The 14,942-nt window shown below is 43.3% G+C and overlaps 1 protein-coding gene across 1 annotated transcript in view; it reads left to right on the top strand.

Annotated features, from left to right (window-relative positions):
- FKBP4 (FKBP prolyl isomerase 4) overlaps positions 1-14,607 on the top strand; it is a 159,144-nt gene extending 144,537 nt beyond the window's left edge. The window contains exons 8-10 of the mRNA XM_063134406.1: positions 4,322-4,507; positions 6,989-7,228; positions 14,328-14,607. Coding sequence (XP_062990476.1) covers positions 4,322-4,507; positions 6,989-7,228; positions 14,328-14,423 — 522 coding nt within the window. The 3' untranslated portion in view covers positions 14,424-14,607. The remainder of the gene's footprint in view (positions 1-4,321; positions 4,508-6,988; positions 7,229-14,327) is intronic.
- The last annotated feature ends 335 nt before the right edge of the window (positions 14,608-14,942 follow it).

Genomic DNA, 14,942 nt, shown 5'->3' with positions numbered 1-14,942 from the left:
TAATGTTGTTGTTACTAGTCTCTAGACACCCTTAGGTACTTTATAAAAATGTCCATCTAGGCCAAAATTGTTCACACTGACTCTCCAGAATTTCAGGAAAAGTTCTTCATCATTACTGAATGCCAAAGATTGAACTTTTTACCTTTTGCATGTACAACAAGTGCTCTACCACTCACCTATTACTAGGTGCATTTAAAATAGCTTCCCCCCCCCAGATGTGCTTTATTTTTCCATGGATTTTTTTTTATTTTGTAAGTTTATTAGAAACAATGAATGGATGCCAATTGCAAACACAGTATTAGGTAAACTTGGCAGTTCCAAAGTTCTAATTAATGTTTTTCAGATGATTATCCCTAGCAAGTATGTGAGAGAATACACATATATGACTCAGTGTGAAAATATACTAATGAGCAGTGACAGTGGGCACGCTCGCACGACACGCTAGCCCATCGTGGGTGACAAGTTACACAGTGGGGATTGCTTTGCAAACAACCCCCAGTGTATGATTGTTGCACCTGGCAGATGATCTACACCAAAACCCACAGTGCATCACTTGTTTCTCACTTCTTTCTCCCTCAGTCCTCCAGCTGGCTCCACCTGGTATCACAGGGGACTTGGTGAAAGAACCTGACTTATCTGCCACCAGGCCTTCCTGTACTGCTACAATCATGGTTGCGATCAGAGCCCCTTTTTTCCAGTGCCCATTGAGTTATCAGGATGGGTTGATGTGAAAAACAACCCACCCTGATAAAACCGTTCCAGGTTCACATGACGTGCTAACTCATTGTGGGTTGTTCAAGAAAACAACAGTTTGTGTTGTGCGTACCCAGTCAGTGAAACTGAAGGTGCCCCAACAGTGCTAGTGAAAGAGAGTTGAATTTTGTTGAAATAGATGAACGGCTGTCAGCATATCATACATATTTCTTTGGCTTGCTGGAATTAGCGTATCAACAGTTTTCAGTCCCTTAACCCCCTTAAATTTAAATAATGTAAGAGAAGTATATGCATTGTCTTTTCATTTTTAAAACTATTCTAATATAAATAAAACACATTAAGTGTTAACACATTCCTCTCAGATATTTCAGATCAAATGCTTGTGGTTTATTGATACAATTGAGACAAAAATTAGCATTTGTTGTTTACTAAAAAGAATTAAAATAAATATAAATTGGGTCATATTGCTTGGGCATCCAAAAATTTTCTGATGCAAATTGAAAATGTTCCAGTACAAATGCAAATCTTCTGACTGAAATTTTTCCAGGAAACCCACACCACTGATTTCCTCCCTTTATCTTAAGATATTGTGACAGTATACAAAAACCTGAAAAACAAGACATAGCCTTTACTCCCCCAAAATGATTTCAAAAACTATATAATAGGAAGACTAGAGATAGAAAACTTTCTGGAAGTTATAAAGGGAAACATTTTTTTAATCCTCTAAGATTTCCAGCGTAGTTCTTTCTTCCATTCCTTATTAAAATTATGTTTTAAAAGTATGTTTTACTGATATATTTTCAGATGTTCCATTTCCCAACATGTGACCATATCATAATACATCAAGAAAATATTTGGGTGTGTAGTTTGGGTGTGTTGTTTAGAGCCCTGTGTTTCTGGGCGTGGTCTGGTTGTTCTGTAACCATCAGTTCTAAAAACCTCATGTGAGGGAAACAGTACCTATTATCCTCCTACTGCCACCACATGGGACAGAACATCTTTGTTTCTTCTCTCTCTCTCTCTCTCTCTCTCTCTCTCTCTCCTTTTTTAAAATTTATTTATTTATTTATTTATTTATTACATTTCTATACCACCCAATAGCCGGAGCTCTTGGATTAGTCTTGGATCTGTGGAACACACTTCCAAAGTTTTCAATAAAGTTCCATATTATACATAGCCGTTTAGGGAATGCTGCCTTAGCTAAAAAAAAACATTTAGCCACTGCTCTATACATAAAAGAAAAGTCTCTATACATAAAAGAAACATAGTAGCCTGGTTCCTAAGGCATATGCATAAAATTAACACCATCACTAGAGACCACCTCTCAAAATGAGCAAAAATTAAGACGTTTATTAAGGGGAATTATTTCCAAAAAGGAATAAAATGCCACTCTTCAAATAATAGATTGAGATCGCTTAAAGTTTCTTTAAATATGCTTAGTTAGCATTTCTGATTGGTAAGAGTATCTTCCCCAGCTAAATAAGCTCTCAATAGCTTTTCCTTTAGACCAGATTTACCTAAACCCATCCCCAAATAATTCCTCACAAAACAAGAACTGATGCTGTATGCAAGTCTTCCTCTGCCTCCAACTCCTCATGCGTTATTTTGCTTTTAGGATGATTCAGATATTTCCGGGATAACTTGCTGAAGTTCCTAAAATGTATTATGTATAACATGGTGTGCTTGTAAAATTATCACGTCTGGTATAGTAAATTAAAAATATAGTTTGTTCAGACAATAATTCTAAATTTATTAGCTCTGTATGCATTTAATACTGCATATTTTTACCCTACACCCCCCCACACACACACACACACTTCTGTTTTCCCAGGGAGCAGGGAGGTTTTTTCCTCCATGGCTTCAAGAGAATAAAATTGTGTATCTGTATTCTCACCCCACATTCCCAGCATTCAGGATTCACTTCCTTCAGTCACTCATATCTTTTTCTTTTTCAGTATCAGCCACCCCCACCTCCAGCTCACATACGCTCTCTCACTTGCTCACTAACACCCCAAACACACTCCACACTCAAAAACATGTTGCCTAACCCCAGAGACAGAGCTGAATGTCATAAGCATACCGATAGCACTTCACTCCAAATCCCACCCAGTGGCTTCATCTAGATGTTAAAAAGATGGAACCTTGCAGGATCCCACAAATACCATGGAGCTGAATAGAAACCTCCAATATTACTTTCTAAAACTCACCCTGAAGTTCAGACTTGACCCACCTTTTCATTTGCCTCCAACTCCCATCCCGCTGAGCCATTCCAGCAAAAGCAGCTGTAAGATCAAGGAGAATTGGCAGAGTCTCACACCTTCTGCCCTACTAAAAGATCCATCTTACTAGTTTTTGAGAGAATGAAACATGCTACCCAACCTACCTCACCAAGTGATGCATGAAGCCCTGCCACTTCCCCCCGCTTATTCTTATACCCTTTGTCCTCATCTAGAAGGACTGAGGCAGAAGGTTTTTGCTCCAGTTAGTAACATTGTAGTTGCTCCTGGAACCCTTGATGCACCTCAAGAGATTAGTTAGTGCATAATCTAGTGTATGGTTTTATTTGCATGCCTAGTTTGTGTGTATAAGAATAGTGGTGTGCTAAAATGTAATGGTGAATTTTGTGAATATCTTCATCTGGTGCAAAACATGCCCTCATTCCTTATAGCAGTTTTCACACCCTTTTGTGAATGAATGCAAAACTGTTCGCAGGTAGTTAGGTGGTGGTGGGAAGAGGAAACACAGTCTCATCGTCTCAATCCACAGAAGCATAGAATTGAGGAGTTGGAAGGGACTACAAGGATCATCTAGTCCAACCCTGTGCAATCTGCAGGAAAACCAGTTAAACCATCTAACCACCAGGAAGTTTTTCTTTATACTTAATTGAAATCTTGGTAGCTGTAACTTATATCCATTATTTTGGGTCCTAATCTCTGTGGCAGTGGAAAATAATGCTTGACTATCTTCCTTATGGCACCATTCTATGTACCTGAACACAAGTAACATGTCTACCTTCAGTCTTCTTTTCTCCAGACTGAACATCCCAAGTCTTCATAGGGCTTGTCCTCAAGTCCCTGTATCATCTTTGTTTCCTCTGAACCTGTTCTGACCTGTCAATGTCCTTCTGGAAATGTGGTGCCCAGAACTGTACACAAGACTCTAGATGTGGTGTCACTAGTAGAAAGTAGAGAAGAATAATGACTTCACACATCTTTGATGTTCTTGATGTCCAATTGTACTTAGCTGCAGAATGTAGATGGGAATATCCATTCAGATGTGCCCCAACTAATCATACATAATTACCTAAGACTGAAGCTAGATCAGGGCAAAAGCTACTGCATGGCACAACAATGTAATATAAATGTATTGGTAATGTATTTGTTATATTTAAGCTATAAATGTTTAAGAACAGCTGCTTTCCCAGAACTGCAGATATCTTCCCTAATTTTTCCAGTTTTAATGTCTACTTGAGGTGGAGTTGATAGTTTGCTGCAAATTCAGGTAGAATTAACTTTTGTTTCTTGAAACATTGTGGGTTTGGCCCCTGGAATTTGGCCCTCCAAGCCATTTTAGTTTGACTCAGTACTGTAACCCCATTGTTTTCCAGGAGGGGAAATACAAACGGGCAACATCACAGTACAAGAAGATTGTTTCATGGCTAGAGCATGAAACAGGGCTCTCCGATGTGGAGGAAGCAAAGGCCAAGAGCTTGAGACTGGCTGCCCATCTTAACCTGGCCATGTGCCATCTGAAACTAAAGGAATATTCCCAGGTCTTGGAGAACTGCAACAAGGTAAATGTCACTTTAGATATCAACGAAGATAGACATCAGCCAGTAATAACAGACTCCCAGTGCTCTGCTTGAATATGTGTGGATTGGAGCAAAGGTAAATGTCCTTTATATAAGTGTGCTTCTCTTAGCCTAATGATTGAATGTGCATCTGGGTTTGAAACATATTGAATCCATTTATTTGTGGATTTTATTGCCCAAGTTATATAATTTGTCAATGTACAGAGTAGCAGTTGGATTGCTGAAGCATGAAAAATTTAGTTGATGCAGAAGCTGAAAATTGCAGAAATATTCAGTTAAGCTTTCATAAATGATTTATCTGTGTTTGCGCAGAATAGGGAGACTGAGGAAGAGCTCAATGGCTCAGCCTCTTCCTCCTGTCTCCTGTTATATCCCCAGTAGAGGCAAAGATCTTGTTGGTGAGGGTAAGCAAGCTGCACTGGAATATGTGGACAATTTTTAACAATGTCAGCAAGTCCCACGAGATCGTTCCCTCACTAACAGAGATCCATAATAAATACATCAAGAAAGATTGGTTCTGAGGCAGCCAACATGCAGGCAAACTAAACTTGGCATGCAGTAGTATGTACACCCCTTCCACCCCCACATGCAGACTGAGGCAAACTAAACATGGCATGCAGTAGTATGTACACCCCTTCCACCCCACCAACTATTTAAAATAAAACAAAATGCTAAAAGGAGCCTTGGGAGGCTAGGACTTTGAGTGGAAGAATGACTCAAAATGACATTTCCAACCACTTATGTTTATGCATACATAAACACACACACACACACACACACACAGAGCGGATTGGGATGGGGCTGACTGAGCTTGGGTTTCAAAAAAGTCGGGGGAAAGATTCATGTAGCTGCATGTCGCATCCAGTTTGGGCCTCTGTCTGCACAAAGCCATTAATAAAAAACCATGAATTTGGTTCATGTTCTACACTTTTCGTATGTCACAACTTCTCCTTTCCACAAGCAAGGACACACTCCCCTCTGTTTTCTCTTTGCCTTTTACAGTAAGGGATGATGGTTACTACTTCTCAATTCTACTCTTAGGTTGCTGCTCCATCGCTATACACACACACAGGGCTTTGCTAGACCTACCGGGTGTTCCGTCGTTGAGGAGCGGTGAAAGCGGATTTTGCCGTTCAGCCGTGATGCCTCATCATCCACACCGTCCTTCGATTTGTGGCGGAAGTTTGCGCCGGTTGTGCTGCTGCCGGCACGAGCACGGTTGCGCAGCCACACCGGCCTGATTTCTGCGGCTTTTTTTTCGCTCCCCGCACAGTTTGCGCAAGTCCGGAGGACTGCAAACAGCGCTGATCGCTTGCGCAGCCGTCAGCGCTGCCACCGCGGTAGTGGCGGCAGCGCCAGCGGCGGCGGTGGCACCAGCAGTGCCAGTGCCAGCTGAAGTGGGGAGGGGACGGAGGGGAGCCAGTTGCCATTGGTGGATGGCTCACAGGGGGCGCGGCCAGCGAGCGCTGGTGCTGAGGGTCAACATTGATGCGGTCACTTCCTGATGGGGGTCGTGGCGGGTGTCATATGACCCGAGGTCAGTCGTCTGCATGGGCACTCTGTGCCTACATCTCCCATCATGCCTCTGAAGTGTTGGCGGCGATGACCGCCTCTGTGCTCTCTCCCCCATCCCACGGAGCCAACCCACATCTGGCCGTAGGCATGGCAGCAGCTCACAAACAGCTGTGCCCTCTTCCAGCCGCGTACCCACACCAACAGGCACACAGCCCTTCATGCCTGGACCGTCCCCCTCAGTCCCCGCTCGCCTTTACATCTTCGGCACACCGTACAGCACCGCCATTATGCGGCCGCGGTGGCTGCCCACCGCGAGGAGTCACCAACTTCTCATGACTATGGGATGCCCGCCTTTCCGAAAAGTGACCCACGCAAAGGTTGAAATAGGAAAAGCAGGCGCACATCCCCCACACACCCCCAGCAGCACACCAGCCACTTTTCCGGTCCTCCGTTCCTGCGCAAACTGTCACTGGGGGAATAATAAAAAAAAGCCGCTCCGCTGCGCTGCCCCAGCTGGCGGACTGCGCGCAAATGGCGGAGGTGGCTTGACCGAAGCCGCTGGCCACTCCCCTTAGCACGCCTTTTCCTGCCCAGTGCGGACCGCAGTGACCTCACATCCTCCCACACGTACTCTGAATTAGCATGGGCCGGCAGGAAAAGGCGCACTAGAACTCACTTTTTTAAAGTCGGGATAAAGAGGCTTCACCGCAGGATAACGACGGATCGTGGTGAACGTCATCTGGAAGCCTCGACACAACTGTGGAAGGTAACGCGCACTACAGCCTCGTCTAGTAACGCCCACAGACACCCCTTTCAGGTGTTTTAGGGCTGTTGTTTGGAGTCATATCGCAAAAGCACCAGCAAAAGCTGGCTGTATGCTGCTCTCACAGCTATGTTTGGGTATCTTTCCAAAACATTTCTCCCCACATTGTGTCACTTATCTACCAGGCCCTGGAGCTGGATAGCAGCAATGAGAAAGGCCTTTTCCGGCATGGTGAGGCCTGTCTGGCTGTCAATGACTTCGAGTTAGCAAGAGCAAATTTCCAGAAGGTGCTACAGCTCTACCCAAGCAACAAAGCAGCTAAAACACAGCTAATAATCTGTCAGCAAAAGATCCGTGAACAGCATGAGAAAGAGAAAAAGATGTATGCAAACATGTTTCAGAGACTTGCAGACAAGGAAGCAAAGGTAAGCCCGAGTGTTCTTTAGAATCACTTGTCTGTTTGGGATACTCTAATGCAGGGATGGGGAACCTTTTCCAGCCCCTGGGTCGCCTTCCCTCTCAGAGACTCTGGCAAAGTGCCCCTCCTTATCCCCGCCATTGTAGACAGGCATTCAGACACATAACAAAACACACACTTATTCAGAAACATCATATATGTTCATGCAGGACCCCATGTGCACATGCCCTCACTCCTATCCAGGAAATGCCTCCCCTTTTGCAATGAGGCTTTTAAAAAGCCACTGTCACCAATGGAGGCATTTTCAAAAGTCTGAATTGCTGCCTGGGAACATTTACAGGGGAGAGAACAACCCCTCGACCTTTCACCCGCCACACACAGCAGTAAGACTTTTTAAAAGTCCTCATTGCCACCAATGGAGGCATTTTCACAGTCTCATTGCTTCACTGGCTGGGGTGGCTGCAGACTAGATAGGGAAACTATACCATCAGCAGGCAGCCTGTGGGCTGGGGATTCCTTATCTCTCTTACAAGGCTTTAAATAGTTTTCCTAAAATACATTCCTCTGGCCCATTGGAGCATATTTAGGGCTCCCATAGTCATTCTGCTTCCTGATTTGGAGCTGAGCAGAAGCAGGGAAGAGCAGCTGGCCCAGCTGAAGTAGAAGCTAGAAAAGTAAGCCAGTTCCCAGAGAGCGAGCTAACAGAGAGCAATCTAACAGGAAGAGCAAACAGGAGTTTGACAGGGGGAGTTCAAGGGGGAGGCCTCTAAGAAAAAAAAAAGAGAGAGAACACAAAAAAAACCACCAAAAAAATCTTCTTTTCTCTTAAGACGTGTGCACCTTCAGAGGGGACAGGACAAAGCAAAGGCAATTCCACTATAATCAGAAGGGGAAAAACAAAGCAGAAATAGACAATATGGATGGAAAGGAGTCCGTAGAGGTGGTGACCTGCAAAGGATGTGCAATGTTCGTGTTTCTGCCTGAGCTCAACATGGCGTATACCTGCAACAAGTGCAAGCTGGTGGCACTTTTGGAAGAAAAAGTGAGAGGACTTGAGCAGCGAGTGTCCACCCTCCAAGGAATAAGAGAAGGCGAGGAGTTCTTAGACTGAATGGTAGAACTGCAACAGCAACAAGAAGCACATGAGAGCAACAGCCAACTGAAGCAGAAGTGGAGTATGCGGAGGGGAGGAAAGCCAATGAGGAGGAAACTCCCTGGAAAAGAGTGACATCTAGAAGCAGAAGAACTAGAAGACATTCTACACCGGTGGAACCATTAGAGTTAAGCAACCGCTTTCAGCTACTGGAGGATGAAACTGAAGGACAGTTTGCAGAGGAAGAAGTTCAGCAGACACCTTGCAACAGTGAACAAGAGGCAGTAGGTAGGTCAACCAAGAAGAAGAGAAGAGTAGTCGTTGTGGGAGACTCCCTGCTGCGTGGGATTGAATCCCAAGTATGTCGTGAAGACCCATGGACTCGCCAGGTGTGCTGTCTCCCTGGAGCACAGATTAGAGATGTGACTGAAGGGTTACCGAAGCTCATGAAGCCCACGGACACATACCCCTTTCTTCTCATCTGTGTGGGAACAAATTATGTCGTCAAGCAGGGCTACAAAGAAATCATTTCTGACTTTGAAGCTCTGGGAAGGAAACTGAAGAACTTTGGGGCCCAGGTAGTTTTCTCATCCATCCTCCCGGTTCTTAGAAGAGGATTAGAAAGGGAAAGAAAAATACTCCGGATGAACGACTGACTATGAAGGTGGTGCTGATGTGAGAGTTTTGGATTCTGGGACCACGGGCTATGCTACTTGGAAGATGGACTGCTGGCAAGGGATGGGTTGCACCTCACAAGAGCTGGAAAGAATGAGTTCAGCCACAGCATGAAGAACTTGATCAGGAGGGCTTTAAACTGAATCTTACGGGGGCGGGAGATGTAAACTTCAAGGCAACAATTGATGAAGGCCCATGCACCACAGTACAGAAAACAGCTCCAATAGTGCTCCAAAATAGTGTCTGCAACAACGTAGGAACAAAGCCAGACTATAAAAGACATGGTCTTCGATGTCTGTATACTAATGCCCAGAGTATGAGAAACAAACGGAACGAACTTGAACTTTTATTACATGAAGGCAAATAAGACCTGATAGGTATAACTGAAACTTAGTGGGATGACTCCCATGACTGTAATATAGCAATTGAAGTATATAACTTGTACAAAAAGAACAGAAGAAATAGAAAGGGAGGTGGAGTTGCACTATATGTTAAAAAATACCTATCCCTGCACAGAAATACAGGTGAATCAGACTGGGAGCCCCATTGAGAGCATCTGGATTAAAATAAATGGGGCAAGGAATAAAAAGAACATGATAATCGGAGTCTACTACCGACCAGCCAATCAAAGAGGACAAAACTTTTGAGAAACAAATTTCCATTGTTCAAGGAAGTGTGATGTAGTAGTGATGGGGGACTTCAATTACCCTGACATCTGTTAGGAGACTAATACTGCCAAAAGCGGCCCTTCCAAGAAATTCCTGATGTGTGGGTGATAACTTTCTCCTACAGAAAGTGGAGGAAGGAACTAGAGGATCGGCAATCCTTGACTTGATATTGACCAATAGGGATGACTTAGTGAATAAAGTGGCAGTTACAGGAACTCTGGGGGAAAGTGACCATGTCATACTTGAATTCTTGATTATAAAGGAGACAAAAGCAGAGTGTAGCCATACACGTACTCTGGATTTTAGGAAAGCTGATTTTAATAAACTCAGAACTATGATAAGTAAGGTCCCATGGCAAGTGAGCCTAATGAGAAAAGGAGTGCAGGATGGGTGGGAGTATTTAAAAAATGAAATTTTAAAGGCACAGTTACAAATAATTCCAACAAGGAGAAAAGATAGAAGACAACAGAGAAAAGCAATGTGGTTCCACAAAAAGCTTAGAGACGACCTGAAACCAAAAAAAGATACATATAGGAAGTGGAAGGAAGGCCAGGCTACAAAGAAGAGTACAGACAAGTGGCACAGAAGTGCCGAAATGGCGTCAGGAAGGCTAAAGCTGAGAATGAGCTGAGATTAGCGAGGGATGCTAAAAGCAATAAAAAGGCTTTCTTCAGATACGTGGGTAGTAAAAGACAGAGGAAAGAAATGGTGGTTCAACTGCTTAATGAAGATGGCAAATTGATAACAGATGACAAAGAAAAGGCTGAAATGCTCAATTCCTACTTTGGCTCAGTCTTCTCCCAAAAGCAGGTCTATGACCCCCCTGGAAAAAGTGAAACAGAAGTTGAGGGGGCAGGATTGCAGTTTGAGATTGATAAACAATTGGTCAAAGAACACCTAATTTCCTTGAATGAGTTTAAATCTCTAGGGCCCGATGAACTGCATCCTAGAGTAATGAAGGAGCTAGCAGAAGAACTCTCAGAATCTTTGTCTATTTTGTAAAATCATGGAAGACAGGTGAGGTGCCGGACGACTGGAAGAGGGCTAACGTTGCCCCTGTCTTCAAAAAGGAACCTGGGAACTACAGACCAGTCAGTCTGACATCCATCCCTGGGAAAATTCTGGAACAGATTATAAAGAAGTCAATCTGTAAACACCTTGAAATCAATGCAGTGATTATTAGAAGCCAGCATGTATTTGTCAGGAACAAATGCTGTCAGACTAAATTGATCTCATTTTTTGAATGGGTAACCTCCCTTGTGGACTGTGGGAATGCTGTGGACGTCATATATCTTGACTTCAGCAAAGCTTTTGACAAAGTACCCCATGATACTCTGATTAACAAACTAGCTAAAAGTGGGCTAGATGGAACAACTATTAGGTGGATTCACAATTGGCTACAGAATCGGACTAAAAGAGTATCAATGGAACCTTCTCAAACTGGGGAGAGGCAACGAGTGGGGTACCGCAGGGCTCAGTCCTGGGCCCAGTGCTCTTCAACATTTTATTAATGATTGGGACGAGGAGGTGCAGGGAACGCTTATCAAATTTGCAGATGACACCAAATTGGGTGGGTTAGCTAATACCTTGGAAGACAGAAACAAACTTCAAAGTGATCTTGATAGGTTGGAGTGCTGGGCTGAAAACAACAGAATGAAATTTAATAGGGATAAATGCCAAGTTGTACATTTAGGAAATAGAAACCAAAGGCACAGTTACAAGATGGGGGATACTTGGCTCAGCAATACTACAAACGAGAAAGATCTTGGAATTATTGTAGATCACAAGCTGAATATGAGCCAACAGTGCTATATGACTGCAAGAAAGGCAAATGCTATTTTGGGCTGCATTAATAGAAGTATAGCTTCCAAATCACTTGAGGTACTGGTTCCTCTCTATTCAGCCCGGGTTAGGCCTCATCTAGAGAATTGCGTCCAGTTCTGGGCTCCACAATTCAAAAGGATCAGCCAAGCTGGAGTGTGTTCAGAAGAGGGCAACCAGGATGATCAGGGGTCTGGAAACAAAGCCCTATGAAGAGAGACTGAAAGAACTGGGCATGTTTAGCCTGGAGAAGAGAAGATTGATGGGAGACATACTCTTCAAATACTTAAAAGGTTGTCACACAGAGGAGGGCCAGGATCTCTTCTCGATCCTCCCAGAGTGCAGGACACGGAATAACGGTCTCAAGTTAAAGGAAGCCAGATTCCAGCTGGACATCAGGAAAAACTTCCTGACTGTTAGAGCAGTACGACAATGGAATCAGTTACCTAGGGAGGTTGTGGCCTCTCCCACACTAGAGGCCTTCAAGAGGCAGCTGGACAACCATCTTTCAAGGATGCTTTAGAGTGGATTCCTGCATTGAGCAGGGGGTTGGACTCAATGGCCTTGTAGGACCCTTACAACACTGCTATTCTATGATTCTATGATACCCCCTCCTTTTATTTTTAAACCCATATAAGAATTAAAAACATGATTTATAGTTGTTTTGTAACTGCCTGTTCCATTTGGAGTAGGGCTGTGCACGGACCCCCCGATCCGCTCTGGACCCTGTTCTGCAACTTTCAGATTGGGTCCGCTCCGCTTTGGGACGATCCGCCTCCAGTCCGGTCCACTCCACGGCAGATCCGGATCCAGATCCATAGTTCCACGTTTTCCCCCATAGACTTGCATTGAAAATATAAAACGCCTATAACTTTTTTAGTGCTCAAGTTAGAAACATGAAAATTGGCACCAAGATAGTTTATAAATACATCCTTAATCGTACCCATTTAGAAGGAAATCTGCTATGCCCTGATTTTTGGGGAATATTTAAAAGATCCCCATTTAAGAAATGCGTGTATATCCATCATTTTTCCAGATACACACTTGCAACTGGGCACCATGAGAGCTTCCATATAGATCCTTATTTGTGCCCATTTTGAAGGAAATCAGATCATGCCCTGATTTTTAGCGAATTTTTAACATTTTAACCCTCAATCATAACCCCAATTTTAAAAACCTTTATACATCTCCATCACTTTTCAAGTTAGAAACAGCAAAATGGGCACCATGATAGCTTCTAAATATATCCTTATTCATGCCCATTTTGAAGGAAATCTGATCATGCCCTGATTTGGGGGGAATATTTAAAAATTCCCCATTTACAGAAATGCATGTATCTCTGTCATTTTTCAAGATACATACCTGCAACTGGGCACCATGAGAGCTTCCATATAGATCCTTATTCATGCCCATTTTGAAGGAAATCAGATCACGCCCTGATTTTTTGGGAATTTTTAAAGTTAAACCTAAATCAGAATGTTCCTCTCAGGTAACCACATCAAAAATGAACACAGGGAACTTCAAGATAGAAAATTATTAAACTGGGTGAGCGTACAGCACATAGCTGTTCATGGGATAAACAACTCAGACCTTGCGTTGCACTTGGGTCGCAATACTTCTAAAAAATTAATTTCTTTCATGACATCCACTCATTTCAAAGTGCTATAACATGTTGGTTTTTCAAGATGCACACACACACACACACACACACACACACCCCTTCGTCACAGTTCACACACTCCAGGGTATGACCAGCCAATAATTGTAATAACAATAGCAATAAAATCACAACAAGAATTAGAACAAAAATACTGTCTGACTTTATTACCAGTAAGGGGGAAATGGATGTGCCCACTGGGATACTGGACTGTGCCACCAGTCATTCGGACGGTCCTGTCTAGGTACCTGCCTTTGAGAAGCCACATCACACATCAGCTCATGCATAACATTGGCTTCATTCCACTGTTTCCCCTTTGGAGGGTTCTGATGACCCTCAAGGGCACTGGGCACTGGGCACGTCCACATGGTGTACAGCACATCATCCACTTGCACCACATCTATTCAGTTGTTCACCAAGGTTATGCTGGGTACCTTGCAGTGCTGTGTTGCCTATCTGTTATTTTACTTTGTATATTATTTTAGGTTGTGTGTGTGAGTTTGCTGGGGCTACTGCTTCACCAATCCACTACAAACTGAAAAAAGTCCGAGCCAAAGACAAAGAAAGACAAGTTACTAAGTATCCCATTTTGCTTATTCCCTGCCCCCTCCAACATTGGGATTGGAGGATGCTTTGCATAGGCTGATCACTTATCATGGTTGGGAGATGAACCTGTCAATCAATGTTAAAAAAAATAGGTTCCCCCCCTCCCACTTTACCCATTCAATAAAAATTAATTGCAAACAAACCACACAATGAAAAAGGTTTGAAAATCGATGCAAATGACCCCAAATCAGCAATGTCTAAGCACAGTAATTTTCAGGGATCTAGCTTTAAAAACAAAAGAAGTTATAGGCAATTTTTTGCCCAATGCAATCCTATGGGGGAAAATTCCAAAATGGTGGGCGGAGCCCCGAAAACACACGGAGCGCTCCGCAAATGAAAGAACCACTCCGTGTCGCTCCGCTGACCAACTGACCCAATCCGGATCCACCTTTGGCGGAGGTGGATCGGGTCACTCCACTCCTGCTTCTACGACCCAAAACGGAGTGGAGCACAGCCCTAATTTGGAGTATATTTGACTTAGAAGGCCATTGTGTCAAACTTCTGGAACCCCTGCCTTAAAATATACAGACAGCTTGAAAGAAACAATGCTCCTCATCTTATTTTTATCCTTATGTCTTTTCTGTAGCTGGAAACTGAAACAGTCCGCAAAGAAGAGACAGACTTGAAAGTCGAAAAACAGAATGGAGTTGAAGATAAAGCAGAAGTTGACATAGAAGCTTGAAACTGAAATGCTGTTCTGTTAATTTTGTAAAACTGAAGAATTTCCAGTGAACTAGACCTTTATTTTTCTATCTAAAATGAATGAGGGGCATCAGCTGGGCTATGGTGTTGCTTTGCGTCTGTCTCTGTAGGAAACATTGCTGGCAGAACAGACCTGAGTAATCTTATAGACTTTATTTATTCAATTATGCATTCTGACTCTGTTATTGCTTATCTTGGGAGTTCGGTCAGGATTCTTTCCTCGGTTCCATTTTCTTCTCTCACTAAAGCTCTCTCAAGTTCAAGCTCTATTTGGTCACAAATCTCACTCTTCACTCTGTTTACTTTTTTAAAAAAGGGAAAAAAGTGATTGTATGGGTGACATACGAACAAACAAACCAGTGTGTCCCTTCTTCTGAAACAATTGTCAATACAAGTATCCTCTTCCCATGGGCAAGTGTTGTCACCTTTCTTGTAATGCCTCACATTGCTGAAGATGAAGACTGAATTTGAGCAATAAAGCATCCCCTAAAAATCTTCA

The sequence above is a fragment of the Elgaria multicarinata genome, chromosome 9, assembly GCF_023053635.1.
Source record: "Elgaria multicarinata webbii isolate HBS135686 ecotype San Diego chromosome 9, rElgMul1.1.pri, whole genome shotgun sequence".
NCBI lineage: Eukaryota > Metazoa > Chordata > Lepidosauria > Squamata > Anguidae > Elgaria > Elgaria multicarinata.
The sequence above is the reverse complement of the archived record's forward strand: the minus strand, read 5'-3'. Positions and strand labels throughout refer to the sequence as shown.